Source organism: Salvia hispanica, chromosome 4 (genome assembly GCF_029641045.1).
Source record: "Salvia hispanica isolate PSC_SH4W2 chromosome 4, Shi_PSC_v1, whole genome shotgun sequence".
Taxonomy (NCBI): Eukaryota; Viridiplantae; Streptophyta; class Magnoliopsida; order Lamiales; family Lamiaceae; genus Salvia; species Salvia hispanica.
Genome location: NC_142695.1, coordinates 15,665,650 through 15,690,391, shown reverse-complemented (window position 1 = coordinate 15,690,391; position 24,742 = coordinate 15,665,650). Strand labels below are relative to the sequence as shown.

Genomic DNA, 24,742 nt, shown 5'->3' with positions numbered 1-24,742 from the left:
GTATCTTACTTTCATATATTGATTTTATAATAAAATATGAGTGAAATGGTTTAGTATAACGTATAATAAAATATAAGTAAAATGAGATATTTATTGGCTGATAGGTGAAAAATGAAACATTTGAAAGTGGATAGAAATAATTGTGAATTGAATGAGTTGGTGGAATATGAATTCAATCATCAAATACTATAACAAATGTAGAATGAGACAATTAATAACTATCGAACAAAAATTGTAAAATAAGACAATTAATGGAGACTGGAGTATTAATTAGAAAGTGTGGGTGCTGGCTGTTGTTCATATCTCTCAGTGTACAAACTTTACAAAGCCTGCCTTTTGACTTTTGAACCTATGCTGGTGAGTATATATATTGGAGCCCAACCATCCTTGAATTCATACAAAATATTCCAAGCAATTAACATATATCTCTCTCTCTCTCTCTCTCTCTCTCTCGAACATATTAATTTGGTGTAAACACACAGAAACACCTATTAGTGTGTGAAAAAGAAAAAAGAAAAAGAGGAAAATGGAGGCCTCAAGAAAGGAGCAGGATTTGAAGGCAGAAGTTAAGGTTTCTGAAGAGAGCACTCTTGATTGGAGAGGAAAGCCTTCCAACCCCCAAAAGCATGGGGGCATGAGAGCTGCTGCCTTTCTTCTAGGTTCCTTTTCTTTCTCTCAATTACTAATATTTAATATTGTGAGAGATGATGATGATAGATATAATGATGTGCAGGGCTTCAAGGATTTGAGATAATGGCAATAGCAGCAGTTGGGAATAATCTGATAACATATGTTATAAATGAGATGCACTTTTCCCTCTCAAAAGCTGCAAATATAGTTACAAATTTTATTGGAACACTCTTCATCCTCTCACTCCTTGGTGGATTCCTCTCTGATTCTTATCTCGGTTGCTTCTGGACCACTCTCATCTTTGGTTTCATTGAACTCTCGGTATGTTCCTCTCTCTCTCTCTCTCACACACACACACAGTGAAAAGGTAAGGTTTTGGCCTGATTTTGTTCTATTTTAGTTTTTTGTATTTATACGGCAAACATATTGGAAAGTTCATAGAAAATATTTATCTTATACTAGTATATTGCATCTTCTACAATTGAGTGACTAAAGTTGACTTGGCTTATATTTTAAAATATTGTTTGATTGTGTATTAATGAGAGTGTGGTAGTGAAATACAAGGGTCTCACTTTGACTTTTGGAAATTGAAATCTTTTTCAAATACTTATTCTGACATGATTATTTAGTATTGACATTTATTAACACTAAAAAAAGTAAAACAAACAAATTTATTTTTTCTTGCCCATAACTCTGATTTTGTCCTTGTTTAACGGTATTTATTTTATTTTATATATTTAATTTGATTAGAATAAATGACATGATAATTTTGGGCGAGACAGGGTTTGATCCTGCTATCGGTGCAAGCCCATTTGCCCGAGCTGAAGCCGCCACCGTGTGACATGGTAAAGGATAGCGCGCAATGTGTGGAAGCCAAAGGGTTGCAAGCCCTAACATTTTTCGTGGCTCTTTATTTGGTGGCGTTAGGGAGTGGGTGCGTTAAGCCTAACATGGTAGCTCATGGGGCTGACCAATTCAACCAAGATGATCCAAAACAATCCAAGAAACTCTCCTCCTACTTCAATGCTATCTACTTTGCCTTCTCATTGGGCGAACTTGTTGCCTTGACCCTTCTCGTTTACGTCCAGACACACTCGGGCATGGATATCGGCTTTGGTGTCTCGGCAGCCGCCATGGCTATGGGCCTCATTATCATCATTTCCGGCACGCTTCTCTATCGGAACAAGCCTCCCCGAGGAAGCGTATTGACACCTATCGCACAGGTTAGAGTTTTTTCTCAATCACTTTTTTTGTCCATTATTAATAATGTCCCATTTTGAGATGTACACTATTGATAGTAGGAGTATTAATTACCATTCCATCCTAATTTTAATTACAATCTTTAGTAATAAATGAACCATATATATCACCAATTATTCAATTATTTTTTATTTGAGCCAATTATAAATAAATAAAAAAACATACTAGTTACCTTTTGAATCTTAGTCAACTTCTTTAGCTGTCTCCTCTAGGATTATTATATGTTACTGTATTCATCAAATTTTCTGTAACATGCATGTATATTGTTTGATAGTGCAGCTGTTTGTCTCTGCTGATTATGAATGTATTCTTGTTTCCTTTAGCTGATCAAGATTAAATTATCCTCCAACTCTCAGTTATAGAAACAGAAAAATACTAAATAAATAATAATCGAATAGCAAGAGTTAACCACTTGATGCAGGTGCTGATTAGCCATTCATGTGTGTCGAATTATAATACTACATTAATTCAGCTATGTCGGAACATTTGGCATCTAGCTTCCACCTAATTATAATACATCAACGTACACACATACGCATTATTTTTATTTTTATTTTTATTTTATTGAATATTAAAGATAAACATATATAAATTGTAGGTACATGATGCCTCTAAAGTTGAATCTAACCGGATCAATTTTTATGAAAATTATTTGCACATCGAAATTTTGTTTAGATTAATGTTTTACTTACTAATTTTCCTTATGTATTTTGTTTTAGGTGATTGTGGCTGCAACTCGAAATAGAAAGCATGTGTGCCCATCTGACAACACCATATCCGACAGTTTTCCCAATAGTCAACCCACCCTAAGATTCAGGTAATTTTAACTATTTCCACTTTCCATCGTGCATAATTCTTTTTTTTTAAAAAAAATCAAAGTTGGCATGATTCATAATAATAAATTCTTTTCTTCAATTAGACAAAATCCACCCTAAAAATTAAACTAGTGTATCGCAATGAAAAAAAAAACTAGTCACTCATATATATGATAATATCATTTCGACTACGTACGATGTTTACGTATGATTTCTCAGTTAATATACAGTACTACTTCCGTCCCACGATAAAAGTCACATTTTGCTATTTTGATTTGTCCCACAATAAAATTCACATTTCACTTTTACCATAAATAATCAACTAACTTATTCTACTAACATTTTATTATAAAACTAATATCTGTAAATGAGACTTATAGTCCACTAATTTATTTAACCATCTTTCACTCGACATTAATTTCTTAAAATTCGTGGCCACGCCAAAATGTGACTCCTATTAGTATCAAATAAAAATTCATCAAAACTTTTTACCTTGTGAATAGATCTAAACTTTATAGTTTTTGCTGGTGATTAAAGTTGATGATATTTTAAATAATTTGGCGAATATTGTGATTCACATGCAACTAAAGCCTAAAACAAAATTGAAAATATTCACAGATTGTTGAACAAAGCATGCATGAAGAAAGAGGAAGGAGAGAGTAGTAAATGGAGAGTATGCAGTGTGAAGCAAGTGGAGCAAGTGAAAACTCTGATATCAGTGCTTCCAATCCTATGCTGCACAATCATCTTCAACACCATCCTCGCCCAGCTCCAGACCTTCTCCGTCCAGCAAGGCGCCGCCATGAACACCCGCCTCTCCTCCTCCTTCCACATCCCCCCCGCCTCCCTCCAGGCCATCCCCTACCTCATCCTCATCTTCGCCGTCCCCCTCTACGACGCCGCCGCCCCCCGCTCCATCACCCCCCTCCGCCGCCTCGGCGCCGGCCTCCTCCTCTCCACCTTCTCCATGGTCGCCGCCGCCCTCGTCGAGCGCAGGAGAAGGGGCAGCTTGCTGTCGATATGGTGGATCGCGCCGCAGTTTGTGATATTTGGGGTGTCGGAGATGCTGACGGCGGTGGGGCTGGTGGAGTTCTTCTACAAGCAGCCGCTGGAGGGGATGCGGGCCTCGCTCACGGCCGTGACCTACTGCTCGTACTCGTTCGGCTTCTTTTTGAGCTCGGTGCTGGTGTCGCTGGTGGACGGGGCGACGGGGTGGCTCAGGGATAATGACCTTGATAAGGATCGGTTGGATCTGTTTTATTGGCTGTTGGCGGTGCTTAGCTTTCTTAATTTTCTTAACTATCTGTTTTGGGCTAATTGGTATTCCAGTGGTGTTAGGGTTGGTGGTGATGGTGATGGTGATAGTGTTGTGTGATTTGGTTTGGAGATGCAATGGGGTGTAACTAATACTATGCTTTAATTAGCATATGAAATGTACAGGATATGTATGTCATAATTTGTAGATCAGGTCATTTGATCATTAAGGTTATAAAAATGGTGTTGCTTATCCACTAGTGGTGTATCAATAATACTCTACTTATATGTGTTTTATAAATGTATTTATATGTAGTATGTGTATAAGATGCATACGTACTCACGAGGGTGCATTATAATGCTAACTTTTCTTAACTTGCTAATTCATCAATGCAGTGTATTAAATATGTCAACATAATCAATGCCAACACATTGTATTAAATATCAATATCAATACGATGTACTCCCTCCGTCCCACTTTAGCAGTCCTATTGACTTTTCTGCCATCTTTTTGTAAAAATAATAAAAAATAGTTAAAGAGAAACGGTAAATTAAAAGAGAGAATAATATAGAGAAAAGTCTTATCTATATTATTGTCTCTCTTACTTTACCATTTCTCTACTTTAACTATTTTTTATCATTTTTACAAAAAGAGGGCAGAAAAGTCAATGGGACTGCTAAAGCGGGACGGAGGGAGTATTAAAATAATCAATTAGGTTTATGCATCATGTTGATATTTTTAATATATTGCATTGATGAGTTAGCAACTTAAGAAAGTTAGTAACGGATCACACCTCTATGAGACATATGAGATGTAGGCAAGTGTTGCAGAATCAATCTCATTTTGTGTTTCTAAACTGGTTTTGAATGTGTAGGGTCCTCACTTTAGTGCACCCACTGTTTTTTTTGTTAATGCATACTTTATGACAATAGTGCTGCTACACAATAGAAAAAATTAAAGGAAACAGGAGAACCAATTCTCAGTATGGTAATTGGTAAGTTGGTTACTCTGTGTGAAAAAGAAAGAGTTTTATAAAGAAGGCAACCATAAGATTATGCATGAATAATGATGAGACAAAATGAAAGATGAGACACATAGCTCTCATTTTCTTACTATGAATGATTCACCTTTTTCACAAATAAAAAACATGTCTGAAACATGTTGGAGGTGAGGCCCCCTCCTTTGTATATCCTCCAACCACCAATTCCTTGATGCTACTGTGTTGCCTAAAAGATAAGCATTAATGGCCCCTCCATTGCAAAACCAATATGACCTCTTTTTTTCTTGCTTTTAGATTCCTTTTCATCCTTGCATTGTTGGGATATGATTATGATGATAACTTACCTACTCTACCCATAAATGGAAGCCTCTATAAGGGTAAAATGGCTGTTCATGTTACTGGCTTACATATGTATATTGTGTACATTTACCATCATTAACCCAGAAAAAATACATCATTTGTGGATATGTTTAACAAAATTTCCATATCGCAGTGTTCCAATTAATCCATCTATAGGGTTTGATATAATTGATTGATTAATTTAAGCATCTTTAATTAGTTAACTTTTGCCCAAGAGTAGTATAATTAGTTAACTAACTTTTTCCCAAGAGTAGTACCACTCGAACATCATTTTGATATCAACTATTAATCCACTTAATACGATCAAATGAACATTATCACCTTTAACTCTCCCAAACACAAATTTATGCAATCAACATCATTACCCAAAATATATACTAAGATGCATTTTTAACTCATATCCTAAACTGATCGCTTCTATAATTTGAACTTGCTACATCAAATCCAATTTAACAGAGTATAATTAAACATCAGTAAATAAATATTGTGGAAAGCAATAAATGAACGCAAATAAAGGAGGGTATAGAATGTTTTTCACAGACAAAATTCTTGGTTTTGTAATCAACAAATATATCATTTACTAATGGACAAGAAAATGAAAACATAACAAGCTCATGGTCTATCGATATCCTCTTCTTATGCGTACAATTTTTAAAACTCATCTCCAATTTACATAGCACCAGACAACACAACAGAAAGAAAATCTCACGGTGAAAAATCGAGGAGTGGAGCTCGAATTCTAGGACAACAAACCTAATAGTTGATAAAACCCATACCTCGCGATGGGATCACTTCTTTACAAAATGTAGCCCCACACGTTGGCATTTGCATGTTTGGTGCGTAGTACAACCCATCTATGCGCCCATACGGTATCACAGGTCTATTAATTATGGTAAAAATGAAACCTGTCTGCAAGGCTTGTCGGGTATATAACCATGTCATTCATTCCGAATGGATGAGTATTTCTCGGATAGTGTCTGAGACTTGCCAATTTCATTCATGAGATTCTTAAACCTGTGACTACAATCTCCTCCGCTGCAAATATAAAAAAACAAAGCATAAAAGAAATGAAAACCAAACTTATATCAACAAAATTTTCTTCCAGATATTTAGCTAACAAAGGAAAAAGTGAATCTGAACCATTATTTACAGGCATAGCAAAATAAATCCTCAAATGTTTATTAAGATCAAATATCAGCAAAGACTAACTAGTACGTTTAGGATAGTATGTAAAATGGTGGATGTATCTTGGTGGATTGAACGTTATATATTTTGAACTTAATAAAAACTTCACATCTGTAACAAGAAGCATATGGATCCCACCTCTCAAATCAACCTATTAGTGATTCAAATTTACAAATCATGGGGCTCCTGGAGCAGATGTGACATTAGAAAATATCTAACACGAAAATTGCAGAGATGGAAAGGAGCCAAATATATATATTAGGGAGATTGTAGAAAAAGCAAAAGCACTCCAGCACCTCATCCAGATATATAAAGAATTCATAAAATGTCTGGATTTCTGACCATGTTCAATGAGTATGACTAGAGTTCAGGGAAACGTAAAAAGGATATTTCCTGAAGAGTGGAGGCACAAATATACCTTATTCGGTTCAAAGATGCAATCGCTCGAAGGGCACTCCGAATCATGTCTTCATTACGATCTACTTCTTGTTTGACCGCATCTTGCTTGGGCCTAAAATTGATGGTCTTGTGGAGAGGACTCACCAAAGAATCCAATACTGAAAGTCCATGTAAATTAAATTAAAATTACCCGAACATAATTGGAAGTAAATATTATACTCAGAATTTTATGTTCATATATAACAAGAAATTGAGATATACCTGCCAACACAGCAGACGGGCACTTATCAGCCAACTTTGAAAGGATAAGATGGCAAGGCATTTTAACATCATAATGATCTGCAAATAATGAAAATGTATGAGGTTTAAAACTCCACTGTAACTTCTATAGCACATATAACCAACAAATGGAAGTACAGATATTGAAAGAAGAAAAGACGATCGGTCCGACAAATGTTCGCTTACCATCTAATCCAGATAAAAGGTATGGTACTATAAAAGAAGATGGGTTCACTTGATCAAGGCAACTGTCTAAAAGAGTGTCCACACATTCAAAAGCAGCTTTCCTCAATTCAAGCCCATCATCCACCGTGTGCTTGAAAGGGCCAAGATCGACTGTCCTGATCAACTCTTTCTGCAATGAGAAAATTGGCCAGAATAACACATTAAAATGTTCCTGTTCTCAAATAATATGCTGCCACTATAGGTAAATAAAGTGATAATATAATGTGCAGCATTACATTTAAGCAGGGCAATAAAAGAGACAAAATGATATACTTGAGAAGAAACAATTGACACATGAATAGCTATGAAGCTGAAATCATATAATACATGAATTCAGGAGAAAAAGTCAGCATCGTAGAATAGAAATCCAAATGCTTTGACAAATTACATAGAAAACTTGCAATTCATGAAGGAATTTGATTACTGCTTCCAATTCCAGATCCAATGATTCTATTCAGAATTTTAGGATGCATAGGAATGTTTGAATGTGAAGCAATTCAAGCAAAATGATCACATTAACAGAAAATTCTCAAATCATCCTTTTATATAAGACGCTTACAACCGAATATTTAAACATGACGTAAAAGATCACATAAAGAGAAACTCCTAAAGGCCATCCCAGATTTCTTATGTTTCTTTAGTCAAGAATCTAACAGACTAACAGAACTAATCCAACATCCATAAGCATACTGAAGCTAATTATTTGGAGGGGCCTTGAATGCCATTAATTATGCTTTATGGCCCAACCTTTGGGTAGAATTGCAAGCCAAAATGGCCCAATTCTAAAAAATCTCAATAGAAAAAACCCAGCCTTCTGAAAAAGTTGCAAATATGGCTCAGGAGTCAAGAGTCAGGCCTACATTTCTGGGGTCAAAATTCTGATGTAAATTTCTTGAATCCAAAGTCATTTTGATGCTTGGTCAGAAAATAAAATCTATGATAAACTCACAACCTATTCAATGAACTTCAAGCCCAAAAATTCAGGCTTTATCTTCAACTTTTTCAAAAAGACACGGTTTGTTTTTGAGTTTTTAAAGGTTATGCCATTTTTGCAACTACGCCCAAATATGAGGCCATAATGTAACTCTCTGCCCTCAATTCAATGAATGCATACTTCAACTGGAAGAGTCTACTTGGAACAATTGAAAGAACTTTCTTCATAGTATTATAGAAGTAAAAGGATGCCATTTCAAACTGCATCAATTGTGAAGAATACTTTCCATTCCAATGCTCAACATGAAACCTAAAGATAACAGGTAACATATACAGCCATACAAAATAGAACCTTTAGTACAAAGTGCAGATTGGGTTAAGAAAAATTAGAAAATGAATACACTCATGATCAACAGAATGCATCTGATAGCATTTGGAAGGTATATTATCTGTGATATGTATATGATATGAACTGAAGCACTTACCTTTATTACTGTTTGATCATAGAGGAGTGGCAATAGCTCTGGTAATAGGGACTTTATCAGGTTTGGTTTATTATGAGCTGCAGTACTCAGGGCCAAAACAGCTGCACGCCTCACATGCTGCACATAGACCAATAAACCATAAAAATTGCATATATGGTCAAGGATCTTCAAATGAGGCATTTAAAATGCAATCTGTTTCTCCTAAACAAAACATTGGGAAAACTGTCTTGAGAACAATCAAAGCAAGTGTCTGACAATTACCCGGTCTTGATCCTTGATAAGCATCAGGAAAGTAGAAATCTCGGGGTACAGAATCTCGTCTATTTTCTCCTGCCGCTCAACTATAGAATATTTCACTGCTATAACAACAGTTGCTCGTGTGAATGCAGCAGGACTGGATGTCCTCTCCTACAAGAATATTTCAAGTATATTAATCTTTGCAGGAAAAATCATGTATTATTTGTATATACAAAAGTTAAAAAACACATTACTTCTTCTAAGAAGGTACCTTAAGGGCAGGAACAAGTTTCCCAGGCTCAATAAGAGCAATTTTTCCCAGGCACTCAGCTACCACATTGCGAACACCCTCTTCGTCACTTTCACAGTGGTTGAATAGCAATTTAGTGATCTTGTCAACACTGGAATAATCAAATTCGGCTTTATCTACAGATTGTCTCACAATGACCTGTAAGCAGGTGAGTATTTATCAATTACAAGTACGTAATGAGAAGAAACTCTTTATCTCTTAACAGCATAGATCTAAAAGGAACGGACCTCCTTCAGAGAATGGAGCAACAAATATTGCTTCTTTTGCTGATTATCAATTTTATCCAAGATGAAAGGCAAATATTTAGGAAGATTCCCAACAGCGATGTTTCCCAGAGCATAAGATGCAGCAGACTTTATTTCTTCGAATGGCGACTGAAAAGACTCAATAACAATGTTCTCTATGTGGTCATGAGCGCTTAAATCTTTTCTCCTTCCTATCTCTCCCAAGCATAGCAAGGAGAGATGCTGCTTGGCCTATGAGGTAGAATGGTGAAAACCATAAGAGCACTAGATATATGTGATATAACCAAAATTTTATTGTGAATAATGAAATGCCAAATAAACAAATGAATTTCATGAGTATATAAAAGAATTTCATGAGCTTACAGAACACACAAGATATGGAGGAAAAAATAATAGGACAGATGTAAACTAAAAAAAGGAAAAACAATTTCTGAAATTCTCAAACAGAATGCAATGCTAAATTCACAAGGAAGATTGAGTACTTCAAGTGGCATAAAAGCAAAAGTAGAATTATTAACAGGCACAAGATGGCAAGTATTACAATTTATACCCAACAATCCGGTCTCTCTTAGAATATGCAATTGTTCCATTTACATAGACCCTAATTTATATATCTTGGAACATATCTTATTAATTATTCTAGTTAGCAACTACATATCTCGGGACCAGACTCAGTTATGGTTCAAAAGGATTATCTTTCCATTAAAGATCTAAAAAAGGTTCAAAAACAAGCAAATACTTACAGCAAAGGTGAACCTGTTTGTTTAAATTAGGGTTTGTTATAGATTTATAAGTTTAGAGACATAAGCTTGAGCACAATAACATTTATCTAGATAATGCTAACTTAATAACTAGTAGTAACTTATATATAGACCTCCCGAGTAAATTAAAGAGTAGATAAACCAGATTTATATATACCGAGTTGGTACTGCTATCTGCTTTCAAGATATCTGTAAGCATGTTTACAGTCGAGGAACATTTTTTATCGCCTGCAGCAAGACAGAGAACTGCCACACATTGAGCGATTGAGAATAAAGCCTGTTTAGCAACAGCACCAGTCTGGGCAGATGGTTTGGCAGTAGAAAGAAGAGACTCAAGCAGTGCATCAAAGCTTGTGTTGGCCGAGTAAATCAGTGCAGTGAAGAAATTCTGTAGTGCCTGTGATTTCCAAAAGACATGTTAAAGAGAAGCAAACTTTATATAACATGTCCTAATCAATGAAACATAAAATTAGTACCAGAAGGGCCTGGCCCTGCAGCAGAGAGCTTCTAATTAAAGTCAGCGCTTGTGGCAGAACTTTATTTCGGACAGTCAGACCAACATTTGGACCAGATCTTTTGTCAGCCATTAATGTGCAACACAATTCCAAGGCTAGAGCAGCCATATGCAAGTCTGAGTCACTGTAAAGAAAAAGGTGGATCAAGATTTAAAAATGAAAGCTTATCATATATGAACTCGTTAACATGCAAAACAATAAAGTCAGCAATATAGTAAATTAAATATTGCCAAACCTGATCAGAGTTGAAAGTTCAACAACAATGACTTCATAAGCAGCTGAGCCGATTTTATCACCATATCCTACAATAAGTGTGTTCAGTGTTCCAAGAGTAGCTTGTCTTAGCGCTCGATTGGCCTTTTCAAGTAGAAACATGGAAACAGCTCAGTATACACCATAGTGAAACCATCATTTAATGATTGGGCAAATAGTTTATACCTTTCTTAGGAATGCAGTCAGCTCTGCAATTACATGCTCTAAAACACAGGATAAGTCAAGGTGCAGAGGAGAAGCTGCAATGACAGCAAATGCCTGGAAAAATAAAATAAAATAAAGGTATAGCAATTTGTAAATGAAACTGTAAAGAAAATCAGTGCCATTCAAAATGATTAATATATGTTTTGTTGATAATTGCTCAAACAAATTGAATAAAAAGAAGTCCTAACAACTAAGTGAGAGCAATATAAAAAAACATCTTCATGTGGTTTATGGATTCACCCATTGGACCAAGAGACAGAGTAACTGAAGCCATTTACAATTTGACATATCTCGATCTCCAGTGACTACAGAAGAACTTTGACAAACCTTAACAGCTGTAAGACGAGTAATCTCATTTCCCATTCGATCAACAAGCACGGGGAGGCATGAGGGTAGCTCTGCTCCGAGATGATCACCAAATGTAGACACCACAAGTCCCATGCAAGAAATTGCACATTCTTTCACTTCCTGCAAATAAGAGGAATAAGACATGATGTAGAGAGAACACAGGATATAGCTGCAAGACTATCGCTAACCTGATCTTGATCTTGATTGGTCAAACGTGACATGATAGCAGCATATATAGGATGGACGTAAGGTTTAAAATCAAAACCATACACCTGTTCAAAAGGATAAATTTACAGTTTCAGAGTTGATGCTCCAAAATGGAGCTATAAGTTCAGAGATAAGAAGAAAACCTCAATATCTGGCCGCACAACACGAACAAGTTCCCCACATACTCTTAATGCCTCTGCTGTAACTTTATAATACCGTTCACTGACAGCAGATATAATTGGAGCAGATAGTGCCTGAGAAGAGATGCATAGATAAAATTTCATCATTAATTTAGAAAATTTTCAAATTCACAAACATCAATTGTACAATAATTATAAAGGGGGAATGCTATGTGAATAATACAAAATCAATTACAGCCAAGAATTCATTGAAGTTCATAAAAATTTGGAACACAATTTATCTTGCTTTGTATCTTCTTAAACTGGGATTTGAGTTCAGGTATAGCTCCTCAAGTCACTTTCTAGAGAAACAATAAACGGGCACAAACAACACACCTCTGTTCAGTGCTTTTCAGAAACATGGATGAAAAAAGGAAGGTCATGGACATTAGACATACTGCTCTATGGAATGAACCAGATTCTGGTATGTAAATGGCTGATGGTTCCCAAAGAAAATGGAAAAATGGACTGTTAACGTTAGGTGAAGATTTTGTGTAAGTTGATATGGTTTGTAACTATTGCCAACTTGTGGCCCTTTTTATGTAAAACCAAAGTATTTATCTAATTGCACAGAAAACCAGAGATGTAGTAGAACTTTTTTTCAGCCCGATACTAAAGCTCACCAAACCATATACTCCCTCCGTCCCACTATAAGTGAGGCGTATTCCTTTTTGGGCCTTCCCATTATAAGTGACACCTTCCCTTTTATAGCTAAAAAATAACACTCTATCTCTTTCTTACTCTATCTTCTCTCCTACTTTTTCTCTCTACTTTTTTCTCACTCCCACTTTATTCTCTCTTCATTTAACCACTAAACACCACTACCTAAAAACATGTGCCCAAAATAAATGTGTCACATGTAATGGGACAGAGGGAGTATCAGCAAAGAGCCAATTGAAAGAATTAAAGACTCATGACCCAAGATTTACGCAGGAAACCTAAAGACGTCCTGTCACCCTGATATATCATTAAATCTTCAGCGTTACAGTCGTTTACTTTGATATATGTAGTCTACATAGAGGTCTGTGCTCTTTAAATTAACTACTTAATAAGTACTACAGGAGTGGTTTTCCTTTATATGAGATATCTCTAATCTCTAATCAAGTAAAGCTCCAGTACAATCCTCACCAAGCATTTATAAAAACAAAGGAATGCAACATGTATATACCCTGAAACAAAGATATTAACACAGAAAACCAGACCTCCTGAAAAAATAAAATGATTTAAAAAATGCCATGACGAGCATTCAATATCGAAAACCATTTACAACATCCTTTGTCTTGTCTGCATAAAAATCTATACTTCAAAAGCAACTAACAAGTAATAGCATCCATTACCCTTAAGAGATTGAAAGATGCAAATTCCCCAAACTATAAATAGTAAAATATAGAAACACTGATCCGAAGAAAACGAATTGAACAAACAAAATAACTGTGTCACGACATTCATGTTTCAAATGGTTGAGAAACTATAAATCAGTAACAAACTTGATTAACACTACCTTGATGTATGGATGAAAAACAGGAGGAGCATGTGAGGCCAACACTAATCTAGTAAAAACAAGAGCTTCAATCTTTAAGTTTGAGGTCGAAGATTTGTCCTGTGGATAGAGGTAAGTGCATAAACAGATATCAATCTTCTAGGAAAACATGGAAATACTGAAACTCGAACACATGAAAATGCAAAACAGAGAATATCTTACACAAAGTGCTTTCTCAATTCCAGGAGTCAGAGATCCAATATGGTCTGCAAGGCAATCAGGCAAAACAATCACCAGCTCTTTCAAAATGGAGAAAGCTCCAACCTGCAGAACAACCAAAGCGGTGAATTCACAATGCCGAAAATTCAGCATAAAGCACGGCATTTGTATCAATTTCACCTTTGTCTTAATAGATTTCTCGCGTAACTGTTTATTTACAGATCGAACAATCTTTGCCACCTCTTGCTTCAATAAATATCTGGGACTGCATAGTGTTGCAATAAAGGAAACAAATGGGCAAAATCCAATTAGCAAATGCAGAAATAGAATTGTCCTTTTTCTCCATGGATGGAGCATCATTATAACAGTTCAACAGAAAAAGAAGAATCACGTTCCGAATATCAATATTTTAGGTAAATAATTGTGACAGGTAGATAATTTGCATCTAAAAGAGGTATAGAAGTTTATTATTCGACACACTCTTAACCATCTGAAGTCAGGTTGTAGAAAACAAAAGCAATATGAAACATAATTTGTTTGATCACCTTAGGTCCAAACAGAAGCTCATCACTCTACTAGCATCAAGCTAATAAAGGAACTCGATACACAGTAGGAGAAAATCCAAACAATCAAGGAATAAGAATACACTTGCCTTGATTCATCAAAATCTGTCTGGCCTTTAGTCACATTTCCTGTTTGTCTAAGTAATTCAGTGAACGTATTGAAGACATCCATCTGCAACATAATCCATTAGAGAACAAAAAGAAGAAGTAATCTTATTGTCTTACCCATACAACAAATAATTAATACCTTAACGTTCTCTTCCCTTTCTTTAAACCTATCAATCAACTTTGGACATGCCTGAAACAAGTGGGATTACATTCCCAATTATTCATACAGCTTTTTTGTAAGCTTAACACAAAAGAAAAACAATAGATGCATAGACAAGAGCAAGAAATTTTCCAGAATGTCGAAACTCGAAAAAAACATCTGGTTGACCACCACGTCTACATATCTCACATTCCACATTAACAGAAAATGATCATGGAATACTGAGAAAATAGATGTCTTGCCTTTAGGTAGTAATATCATTATCATATGCTTGATTTTACAAGAGAATTCCTTTACAGTAGATGTAGTGCCACAAGCTTTCATCAGTTATTAGATTAAAAAAAAAAAAAAGGCTAACAGGCACTATCAAATTTGACCCAAACATCTTGGTTAATTGGTTTATATCTTGATCTATTAGATTTATGTGATATGATAAACACCAATAAGAAGCTCAACTCTTTCTTAAAGATCAAGCAACAGGGTCTTCAACCTATGCCCTTGCCAAAAGAAATTATTGTAGAATATATTCAGCACAATTATTATGTTGACGTTCTATTTGCATGCATCCAACGGAAAGTAGTACAGGCACACATAGTATGAACCTTCTCTCGTGACATTCGTCTTTCAAAATAGAATCCAAAGAGTTGTATTTTACATGCTTCTCTTTAGTTTTTCAAATTTTGTCAGCTACCACAAAACTTCTATCATGTCTTTTTGTTCCATTTCATTTGGAGAAATGTTCTAAGCTCCCCAAAGATCTATCAAATGGTCTCTCTTGAATGATGATCTATAATAGCCAAAGTCAATAGAAAATGTAAACTATATAAACCTCTAGTGACATGTTACAGCTCTAGTGGAGACAAAAAAAAAAGGTATAGCCACTGGTATTGATAGTCACGCATAAAAATTTGCATATAAATGCAGTCATCGGTATGAATTCAAAATCAGTTTATGTAGGCACTAGGCAAAGCATACATGTCTCTCAGTTCTGAGATTCTCAATGTGAGCCATGAACTATAAAACTCTCCATGTTAACATTGAGTGACAGCGAAGAAAAACAGATAAATTGTATACCTCTTCATATAGTCTTGAAAGCATCTCAGGCCGAGAAACAATTAAAGCAGCTAAGCATTTGGCAGCAGCTCTCCGCACTTTCCAGCTCACATCTTCATCATCTGTGTACTCATTAGCACTCTCACTACAAGCATAAATGAACACTGAGCACATATCTATCAAGCATAATTACACACAGCCATAAAATATTAAAACATAGTACATACTCATCTTCCTCCTCCGCGTAACTCTCGTCATCTGTGTCCTCTTCCATGTTATCAGTAAAATTTGGATCATGACTAAGAAATTCCAATGTAAGATGTAAGATTTGGTCACAGTAGGAAGAGATATCCCTAGGACACCGAAGTAGAAAACTCTCTAGTGCCTACATCAGAAAACATACGATGCCTTCAAGGAAAAATACAACAAAGAAGTGGGAAGTAAAGTAATAATGTTATAATAATAAAACTTAAATAAACAAAGTACCTGCAAGCTATACTCACGAAGTTCTTCATCATTCTCTGATGCATTGTTACAGTAGTTAATGAGAATTGGAACTGCATCTCCAAGGTGTGGACCAAAGCGATAGCCAACAGCACGGCTTCATAACCAGAAAATCCAAGGAAAATTCACTATGAGACGCCTCATAGATCGGTAGCATGTTCAAAAAGGTCATATATTTAAAACAATAATGAAAAGTTAAGGAAATATCTACGGTATTCCTAATTAAGAACATAATTTTTCCTCTAAACCAGTCTGTCTTTCAATTTAACTTCATTAGCAAACTAGGCTGGTTCCCAAACCAAATAGTCCAGGTTAAGGATTCAACCACAAGCACTATAAAAGTTTGCCAATTAAAAGCAATGATCCAGTAAACTGTTAACTGAAGCATATTTCCAACATATCTAATAAATTAATAACAGTATATGAGTGCATAAAAATGTCAATTAATTCATTCACTTCTACAATGTAACATGTAGTAAAGGAACAACCTTGAGGAACTAGATTATAAACCACTCATAATTGACCAGATTTAATTACCCTAATAGAACTTTAGTCCTGAAAAGCAGCAACTTCTTGCTTGAAACAATAATGTCATCCACCAGAACAAGATGAACATAGTATAATAGTAAAAAAATGTTGTACCAGAAAAGTTATATAGATGCATGTAACAATCAGGAAAGAGAACAAAGCTCGTCAATTTACCTCAATGCCCCAATCATTTGAATATTTGTACGAGTAATTTCAGATTTTGTTGCCTGATTTTTCAAAAGCTGGACAATTTCAACTGTAGCCTTTGCCAGCAAATCATCTGACAAGCTTGAAGCCAGAGATGCTGTAACAGAAGTTATAATTTACACCATGTCAAGGAATTATGAGGTCATTTGATAATGGAAAACATAAGGGTACATTATTCTAGAGTACATTAGGATCAGTTATCCTACCAATACATGAAACAGCCTTTTTTCTCACACTGGCTTGATTGGTGTTCAACTGGGGCAAAAGTGCACTCAACAGTACCTCATGATCGGATGCCATTAAATTACCATATTTATGTAGAACGTCACACAAAATATCAAGGCATTCACATTTGATTTCTGTGCCCATCCCCTAGAGAAAGAAATATAATGTTTAATTAAAAGGAGAAAAGAAAAAAGTATTGCTGCAAGTATCTGTTGCTGTAATAAGACATTAACAACCAGCACAATTACACCCTTGACTGTTCCAAGCTTTAGAATCAGTTGTTTTATCCAAATGTGGGAAAGTCATTCAATTTCTATTTTCTTACCATTCTAGTGCATTTTGTACAGGAGAGTAGATAATCTGCTTTACAATAGTTGGATGGTAAAACTAATAATTCCTCCAGATGAATGCAGACATTTTAAGAAAATCAGTTTATAGAGAAAAATAAGAAAGACTTGAATATCGCCTTAAAAATCTATAAGCAATGCAAAACCTTATGGAAACCCTAATATTCTTACAGAATTTATAGCCGGGACAGTTTTAAGAACTGGGTTTCATATCATAAAAAAGCAATGAAAGAATTGACTGAAGAAGTGGATATTATAGGAGTTCCAAGTACAAAATGCAGGTTCATCAGTAGAAAAGAAATTGCCAGTGTCTAATGGATCAGACAGGGCAGGTTTTCCCTACAAAGCATTCATGGTCTAGATTATTTTCTTTCACTTTTAAGCTCATAGTGTCATACCAAGACAAACAATGTTTTTTAGGGATAAGGTCCTTACGCACTAATCATGCAACTTATACCCAACGTGACCCAAATTGAACCATTGATGCTCTTTTGGAATCCTGTCCAATAACTACCTCGTCTATAGGCTTAACCTAATTGAAAGGCGTACAATTAAATGTTTGATATCTTCAGCATTTACCCCCTCGTGTGAAGATAATCCTTTAACACGTACGGTCTTAAACAGATCCTAAAGTTCAGGAGCCATGAGCAGAAACTTAGATATCAAACTCTTTTTTCCTTTAATGAGCTTCGCCATACAAAATAGTAATATCATTCAAGACTAATGATGACATGTAATTCAGGCTTAAACAGCTTCTACATATTCTACAAATTTGCATAACTGAAATGACAGGACTATCTTAGCATAATTTACTTAGGAAGGTACTTGGCTAGTCAAGTAGGATAAAAAACTGAATGAATAAATATATCAGACTGACCTGTGTAACTATTCCTCGTATCAACTTGGGAGAAATGGATACAAGAACAGATTGTGCAACTGTTGCGTTAGGAACTTCAGCAACAATTGTCTTTAAAGCAATGCTAGCAATGTCCCGATTTTGCTCTTTCCCATTGAGCAATTTATCACAAAGCTTATTAGTCATCTCAAGAACTTGCTGCTCACGGATTTTTTTCACCAAGGGAGCAAGGCTAGGATTTACAGAAAGATAAAAATATAGAATTATATTATTTTTTCACCCATATACTAATAAAACTTCTGGACCCAATCTAAAGCAAGAAAGTAGCTAATTTTCCATTTCCATGCTGACAAGTCAGATCATAAAATAGTTGTGCAACCTATTGAAAGAGCCCTTAAACATATGGAGTATCATAGAAGTAATCATGAATGGTTGTTTTGCGCATGAAAATCTAAAGCATTATAAAAACAGATCAATCAGTGACACGCTTGTGTTGCCAAGTAAACAGAAACAGTTTACTATGCATTGCTCAATGGTAATTACATTCTAATTCATGGACAAACCAATCTTCCAAACCAACTCATATCATGCAATACAAAACTAAGCCTAAAACAGAAAAAACACTATACGTGAAGCTTTATATAAATAGAAACTTTGTCATCTGCAGGAGTATACGGGGAGAGTAATTGGGTAGCAAAGCAGCAGCAATCAAAATAGAAAGACATTTCACAATAACTTTAGCAGAAATAAAAATCATAAAATAAAATTGAGAAGCAATATAAAAACAGAATGAATTAAGCAAGAAGCAGGAGCATACCACTTGACAGCTAACCCAGAAACATCGCCTGCTGCATCATCGAGCTGCTGGATGACAATGCTAGACAGTTTCGGTTCAAGATCAACATCTAGTTTAAACCCTTCTTTGTTTAACTCGTTAAGCAAATCAGAAGTTGCCATATATCTGTAATCCTTATCCTTCCCGGTCATCTGCATTGCGTTTCACCCCCCAAAATCATTCAGAATACCCATGGCACATAGTAGAAGGGGAAAAGTGGACAAAATCAGCAATGAGCGGTGTTTACCTTTTCCAGTATTCCAGTAAGGGCTAAGTTCGCCATGTTTGCAAGAGGATTAGAATCAATCCAGTTTATCTCTCTTGGAGCGGCGGCGCACTTCAAATTTGAGTGGATCCCCCGGCGAGTGGGCGGCGAGGGCTTCGGAGTTCGAAGGAGTGAAAGAGAATTTCCGTGAGTGAGACTGTAATTTTATTTTTGGGTTTTTCCAAATTGCAAAGGTATTTTATTTACAAATATTCATCAATTTTGATTACAAAGCATATTGTTATCCACTGTATATCTTTTTATGAAATTGTTTAATTTTTTACCGTGCATACAATAATAATATTTTTATAATTTTAGCCTAATACTCTCTCGGTCCATATTATTGAGATCACTTAATATAGAATATTTAATAAATTCTAATATATTAATTAAATATTCTAATTTTTAATTATAATATAAATAGTATAAGTACTGAGTAGTTTGTGATAAATCGAAATAAAAAAATATAAGTAACATGGGACAAGAGGGAATAAATATTTTGGCAAAATCATGGTTTAAGAATTCATTTCTTTGAAATTTAAGGAGTAGCAGATTACTGTTGGAATGGAGAAATTAATTAATTGTGGAATAAAAAGGCAAGAGATGAAGTTATGGCAAGAATAAAAAAGGAAATCAATTAAAGATTATGAAAAATTAAATAAAAAGGATATTAGTATAATTAGGGCATGATTGGTAGCTGGAAAAATATTTTCTTAAAATTACAGATAAAGTTTTTATCAAAATTTGATAAAACATTTATTGGCTTGTATGCAATTTGGTTCACTCTTTTTTACTGATTATTACTATGGGATGGTACCCCCCACATGTTCCAGCTAAGCAAAGTACACATTCATGTGATCACTAAAGGCCCCTGCTTTGTGTTAGACATTTCCCCTTCAACCCTTCTTTTTCCTCGACATACAGAAGAAATGGTTATAGAAGCCCTCAGGCAGATAACATTCTGAATAATAAGGCTGCATCTGTGGCCGACGAGTCAGACCCAAATATGACTGCGTACACAGTTGAAGATTTCTTCACAGAAGATCAAATCGAAGAAGCCCTCAACTGTGAAGCCACCACGGATGTCCTTCTTGGTGATAGTGACACAAAAAGTGTCCGTAGCCCAAGCTCCGGCAACAATGGCTATATCATATTACACCTATCAACATTGACATACCTGCGGGGGCTGGAATTTGCGGTTATAGAGCAACGAATCTGGGCCTTCTTGGCTTCTTCTTTCTGGGTACCAACGTCTGCGTCGCCGAGTCGTTGGAGGGCAAAATCAGTAAGAAGAGAAAATTGACTTTGTGGAGATTCAGCAAAAATTAATACCACAGATTTTCGAAGAAAAAGGAATTGGCGAAATCGCCGAAATCAGTACGAATCTGTGGAAGATCCGAAGTTTTTCTTCCGGGTTTGCCGACAATTCCTAGAGCTACCAAACAGGAGATACATTTGTAAAAGAGATGCAATTTTGGGGGTTTTGGGGTTTTTATGCCTTAATAAGAGCAACCAATCAGGCCCTTAGAATATATTTTCCATGTATCCATGGAGAGAATTAATTCAACTCAATCACAATGTAGTCTTTAATGTTTACTTTCTGCAATAGTATTTTATTTTTTGCATTTTAATTTCCAACATGGTATCAGAGCAGATTCGATCATAGGGATCGATCACTGCCTCTATATAAAAAAAAAAAAAGAAAGAAAGCAAGGATTCGTTGATACGATAAAGAGGATTTAGCTGTCAACTCGAAGAAATCTACAATCTGGGCTTCGAGAGTGAGAAAGTGACTAAGTTTGACGAGCGGCTATAGAAGTTTATTTTCTTGGAGCATGATAATATAAAATATCCCTTGGAAGAGAAAGCAACCAAGGAGAAGAAGAAAGGTGGAAAACGTGTTGCAAAAGGGAAAATTGTAGATGTGCCAATAATTGATGAGTTCGAAAAAGATGAGCTGAAAGAGCCAGATAAACTAATAGAAGATGAGGTCCAATATCTACGTGTTGCTATGTGCAATGAGAATGAATCTTTTGAAAGCTATGTGGAAGCACATAAAGCATGCTTAGATGATATGATGTATTTCCCTACACGTGATGGCTTCGGTCTAGCAAGTGTTGCCACCCATGCGGGGAAACTTGCCTCCCTGCAGCGTCTATGCCAAAGAAGATAGCTTCAGGCAGAAATGGTCTGGAGAAGAAGAAGCAATCGAGAAAGGAGAAACTACAGCCGAAGAGGTGGTAGCCGTGAGAGGCTATGAACTCACGTTATAATGGATGAAGCGTTTAGCTGAGGGGAGATATCAACCATTGCCAAACGATTCAATCTCCGAATCAAGGAGATAATTGCCGAGGACGAAGGCGGAGTAACCAAAGTATGTGCAACTGAGGGGGAGAGCCCACAACCGCTGTGAAGAGCTGATGGGAAGAACGTCACCAAGTGATGATGTTGGAGGAACAACCATGGGAAAATCCAAAGCTGATCCTCGAGAAAGAGTGAGGAATCATCCAGCCGAGGGGGAGAGAACTGCCACAGCCGAATGATTTCTACCAAGAAAGAAGAAAACATACAAAGGAGTCAATCTAGAGAGGTTGCATGCCATCTGCCTAGAATGGCCAAGGAATTCCACCACCAAGCAGCCAATGTCTGTGTGGTGAGGGAGAGAGAATGCCGATGAAGAGGCAGGTAACCGGAGTTGGAAAGAAGGTGAAACTGAAGAGGCCAGATCAGCCCTATTGGAGAAGGCCAAGGAGAAAGGTGGTTGCATGCGCGAAACCTCTCCTCGACGAAGATAAGAATACAGAGAAGGAGTTCACATTTTGTTCGGACGAGGGAGAGAGAAGTATGCGACCGAAAAACTCTCCAAATCTATGGTGGCCGTGAAAGCCAAAGATGACCGACGATGAGAGGGCAAGAAAGCTACAAAGGCGCAGCTCACACACCGATGGAGTGTCGAGAGGAAGCCAACGAGAAGGCCAACACGACGCATCCAAGAATGAGATCGCAGCCCCAAGACCCAAAATAATGGAGGCCGAAGATGGGCAACTAAAGGATGCCGAGAAGATGGTTATAGAATGAAGTAAACTAATTGATCGTCGCAGAAAGGAGCCGCAGTAAGTAACTTGTCGGAGGCAGCTTGTGTCGGGAATCCCTCACATGGGGAGCTATGGAAACATTAACCGAGAAAAGACCCATGAAGAAACAAAAGGGAGGCTGATGGTTTCATAGTTTGAGCTGGAATGGACCGAGAATGGTCTTAAGATGGCTCCTGGATACGAGCAAAAACTGTCTAAGATGGCTCCTAGATACGAGCAAAAACTGTCTAGATTAGCTCCTCGACAAGAGCCAAAACTGTCTGAATTAGCTCCTCGACATGAGTCAAAACGGTCTGATGGCTCCTAGATACGAGCTAAAACTATCTGAGATGACTCCTTGATATGAGTTAAAACTGTCAAAGATGGCTCCTGAATACGAGCTAAAAATATCTAAGATGGCTCCTAGATACGAGCTTGAACTATCTAAGTAGCTCCTAAATATGAGTAAAAACTGTTTAAACAAGCTCCCGGACACGAGTTAAAACTGTCTAGACTGGCTCCTTGACACGAGTTAAAACCGTCAACAGAAAATTGAAGAACTCCTTCAAATGAGTCTAAACTTTCAATGATGAATGAAGAGCTCCTTAATAAGAGCCTAAACTTTCAATGAAGAAAAAATAACACCTTGATACGAGTATAAATTATCCATGATGAATTGAAGGAGCTCTATGATACGAGCATAAACTGTCAATGGAAATTGAAGAACTCTTAAATACGAGTATAAATTATTTATCAAACTAGAGATCATTCAAGTTAAATGTCGAAAAAACTCGATACTCAACTTGAGGGGGAGTGTTGGAATAAGGAAATCAATTAATTGGAGAACAAGAAGGCAAGGGATGAAGTTATGACAAGAATAAAGAAGGAAATCAAATAAAGATTATGGAAAATCAAATAAAAAGGATATTAGTATAATTAGAATATATTTTCCATGTATAGCTAGAATTAGAGCCTATAAAAGATGGTGTAGCCATAGAGAGAATTAATTCAACTCAATCACAATGTAGTCTTTAAAGTTCTCCCGTCTTTTACTTTCAGCAATAGTCTTTTATTTTCCGCATTTTAATTTCCAACAATTACTATATAAAAGTTGGCTTGTAAAAGAAAAAGTATTACTCCATCCGTTTCTTCATAGTTGAGTCATTTTTTCATTCCGGGAAGTTTCTTCATAGTTGAGTCATTTCCATATATGGTAATTTTTTTCTCTTTCTTACTTTTCTCCCTTACTTTATTATCTCTACTGTATTCACTTTATACTTTATTTTCTCTACCTTTTTCCTCTCTTACTTTTTTATCTATTTATTTAATACACCCAACATTCCTTTCTAAAACTCCGTATCGAAAAGTTTCGCCTCAAATATGAAGAAACAGAGGGAGTACTACTCAAGATTGCCCGTAAGGCCGTAAGTATCTTGTGAATGTCATGAATTTTTTTTGAATAAGTATTACTAAAATATAATTAGAATATTTTAAGTTAGATGAAAAAATAAAAATAAGGCATGTCGGAAATGATTTTCTTCCACCTCAGCAAATCGGACTGTGTACCCACGCGTGTGATGATTTGATCTTACATGGTAAAAAATGCCACACACTTTTTTCCCAAATTTTAACACTACTCCATTCGTCCACGATTTAAAGTCTCATTTTGATTCAGTGCGGATTTTAAGAGATGTGAAAAAAATTGGTTGAAAAAGTTAGTGATATGTGAATCTCAATTTGTATATTAGTTTTATAATAGAATGTAAGTGTAATAAGTTAGTGATGTCTATTTACCAAAGATGAAAAAAGTAAATTTGAACATTATTTCATTGACGGAGATAGTATTTCTGAAAAATAAGGGGTATAATAGAAATTTTGCTTTTATTTCTTGGTCCATTCCCCATAAAGAAATGAAAAAACCAACGATTTTTGCAAGAAATGAATCACACTCATATCAAGTAATAGTGCATGCCTGCACTCATTCCTCAGGCCATGTATAATTGAACAACGAAAAGGCAAGCCGCAAGCACTATGTTTTTTCCAGATTTTGGGTCATTTCTTGCCATTTATGAAAAGGCGAACATGCCCTCAGTCGAAATATGACCTTTTTAGAATTTCACTTGTACATACCAACTCATCTAGACCAGGAAAACTTTCTCATACCACAACTATTGCTATTAAAATGCATTATCGATTTCTGATTCGGTTTACGT

At 36.0% G+C, this 24,742-nt stretch overlaps 2 protein-coding genes across 3 annotated transcripts; one reads left to right on the top strand and one right to left on the bottom strand.

Annotated features, from left to right (window-relative positions):
- Nucleotides 1–240: 240 nt before the first annotated feature.
- Nucleotides 241–4,216, top strand: LOC125192227 (protein NRT1/ PTR FAMILY 4.3-like). 2 transcript variants are annotated; one of them, XM_089057805.1, is made up of 6 exons: nucleotides 241–357; nucleotides 483–659; nucleotides 734–951; nucleotides 1,413–1,853; nucleotides 2,610–2,707; nucleotides 3,324–4,216. In XM_089057805.1, exons 2-6 carry the CDS (start codon nucleotides 527–529, stop codon nucleotides 4,078–4,080), a joined length of 1,647 nt encoding a protein of 548 aa, XP_088913931.1. In that variant the 5' UTR covers nucleotides 241–357; nucleotides 483–526; the 3' UTR covers nucleotides 4,081–4,216. The 2 variants fall into 2 exon arrangements, with proteins under 2 accessions (XP_088913931.1, XP_047945698.1); XM_048089741.2 differs by lacking the exon at nucleotides 241–357 and having other exon boundaries at nucleotides 417–659.
- Nucleotides 4,217–5,821: 1,605 nt separating this feature from the next.
- LOC125194480 (cullin-associated NEDD8-dissociated protein 1) lies at nucleotides 5,822–19,597 on the bottom strand. Its single transcript, XM_048092718.2, has 28 exons — nucleotides 19,438–19,597; nucleotides 19,173–19,342; nucleotides 18,377–18,587; nucleotides 17,134–17,299; nucleotides 16,895–17,024; nucleotides 16,175–16,289; nucleotides 15,916–16,073; nucleotides 15,710–15,833; nucleotides 14,615–14,665; nucleotides 14,457–14,539; nucleotides 13,985–14,069; nucleotides 13,808–13,909; nucleotides 13,607–13,705; nucleotides 12,070–12,180; nucleotides 11,908–11,991; nucleotides 11,699–11,839; nucleotides 11,333–11,425; nucleotides 11,130–11,251; nucleotides 10,856–11,018; nucleotides 10,537–10,776; nucleotides 9,601–9,849; nucleotides 9,335–9,511; nucleotides 9,088–9,234; nucleotides 8,827–8,943; nucleotides 7,370–7,538; nucleotides 7,166–7,243; nucleotides 6,924–7,062; nucleotides 5,822–6,355 (listed from the first exon to the last, which is right to left on the bottom strand). The coding sequence occupies exons 1-28, from the start codon at nucleotides 19,471–19,473 to the stop codon at nucleotides 6,259–6,261; spliced, it is 3,657 nt and encodes a 1,218-aa protein (XP_047948675.2). The 5' UTR covers nucleotides 19,474–19,597; the 3' UTR covers nucleotides 5,822–6,258.
- Nucleotides 19,598–24,742: the final 5,145 nt, after the last annotated feature.

Coding starts and splice junctions, on each gene's coding strand:
- LOC125192227 (XM_089057805.1), top strand. CDS start 527: ATGGAGGCCTCAAGAAAGGAGCAGGATTTGAAGGCAGAAGTTAAGGTT. Junction 952..1,412: donor TTGGTTTCATTGAACTCTCG/GTATGTTCCTCT, acceptor TGGGCGAGACAG/GGTTTGATCCTGCTATCGGT. Junction 1,854..2,609: donor TATTGACACCTATCGCACAG/GTTAGAGTTTTT, acceptor ATTTTGTTTTAG/GTGATTGTGGCTGCAACTCG.
- LOC125194480 (XM_048092718.2), bottom strand. CDS start 19,473: ATGGCGAACTTAGCCCTTACTGGAATACTGGAAAAG. Junction 18,588..19,172: donor TCTGGGTTAGCTGTCAAGTG/GTATGCTCCTGC, acceptor TGTAAATCCTAG/CCTTGCTCCCTTGGTGAAAA. Junction 15,834..15,915: donor TACGCGGAGGAGGAAGATGA/GTATGTACTATG, acceptor TTATGCTTGTAG/TGAGAGTGCTAATGAGTACA.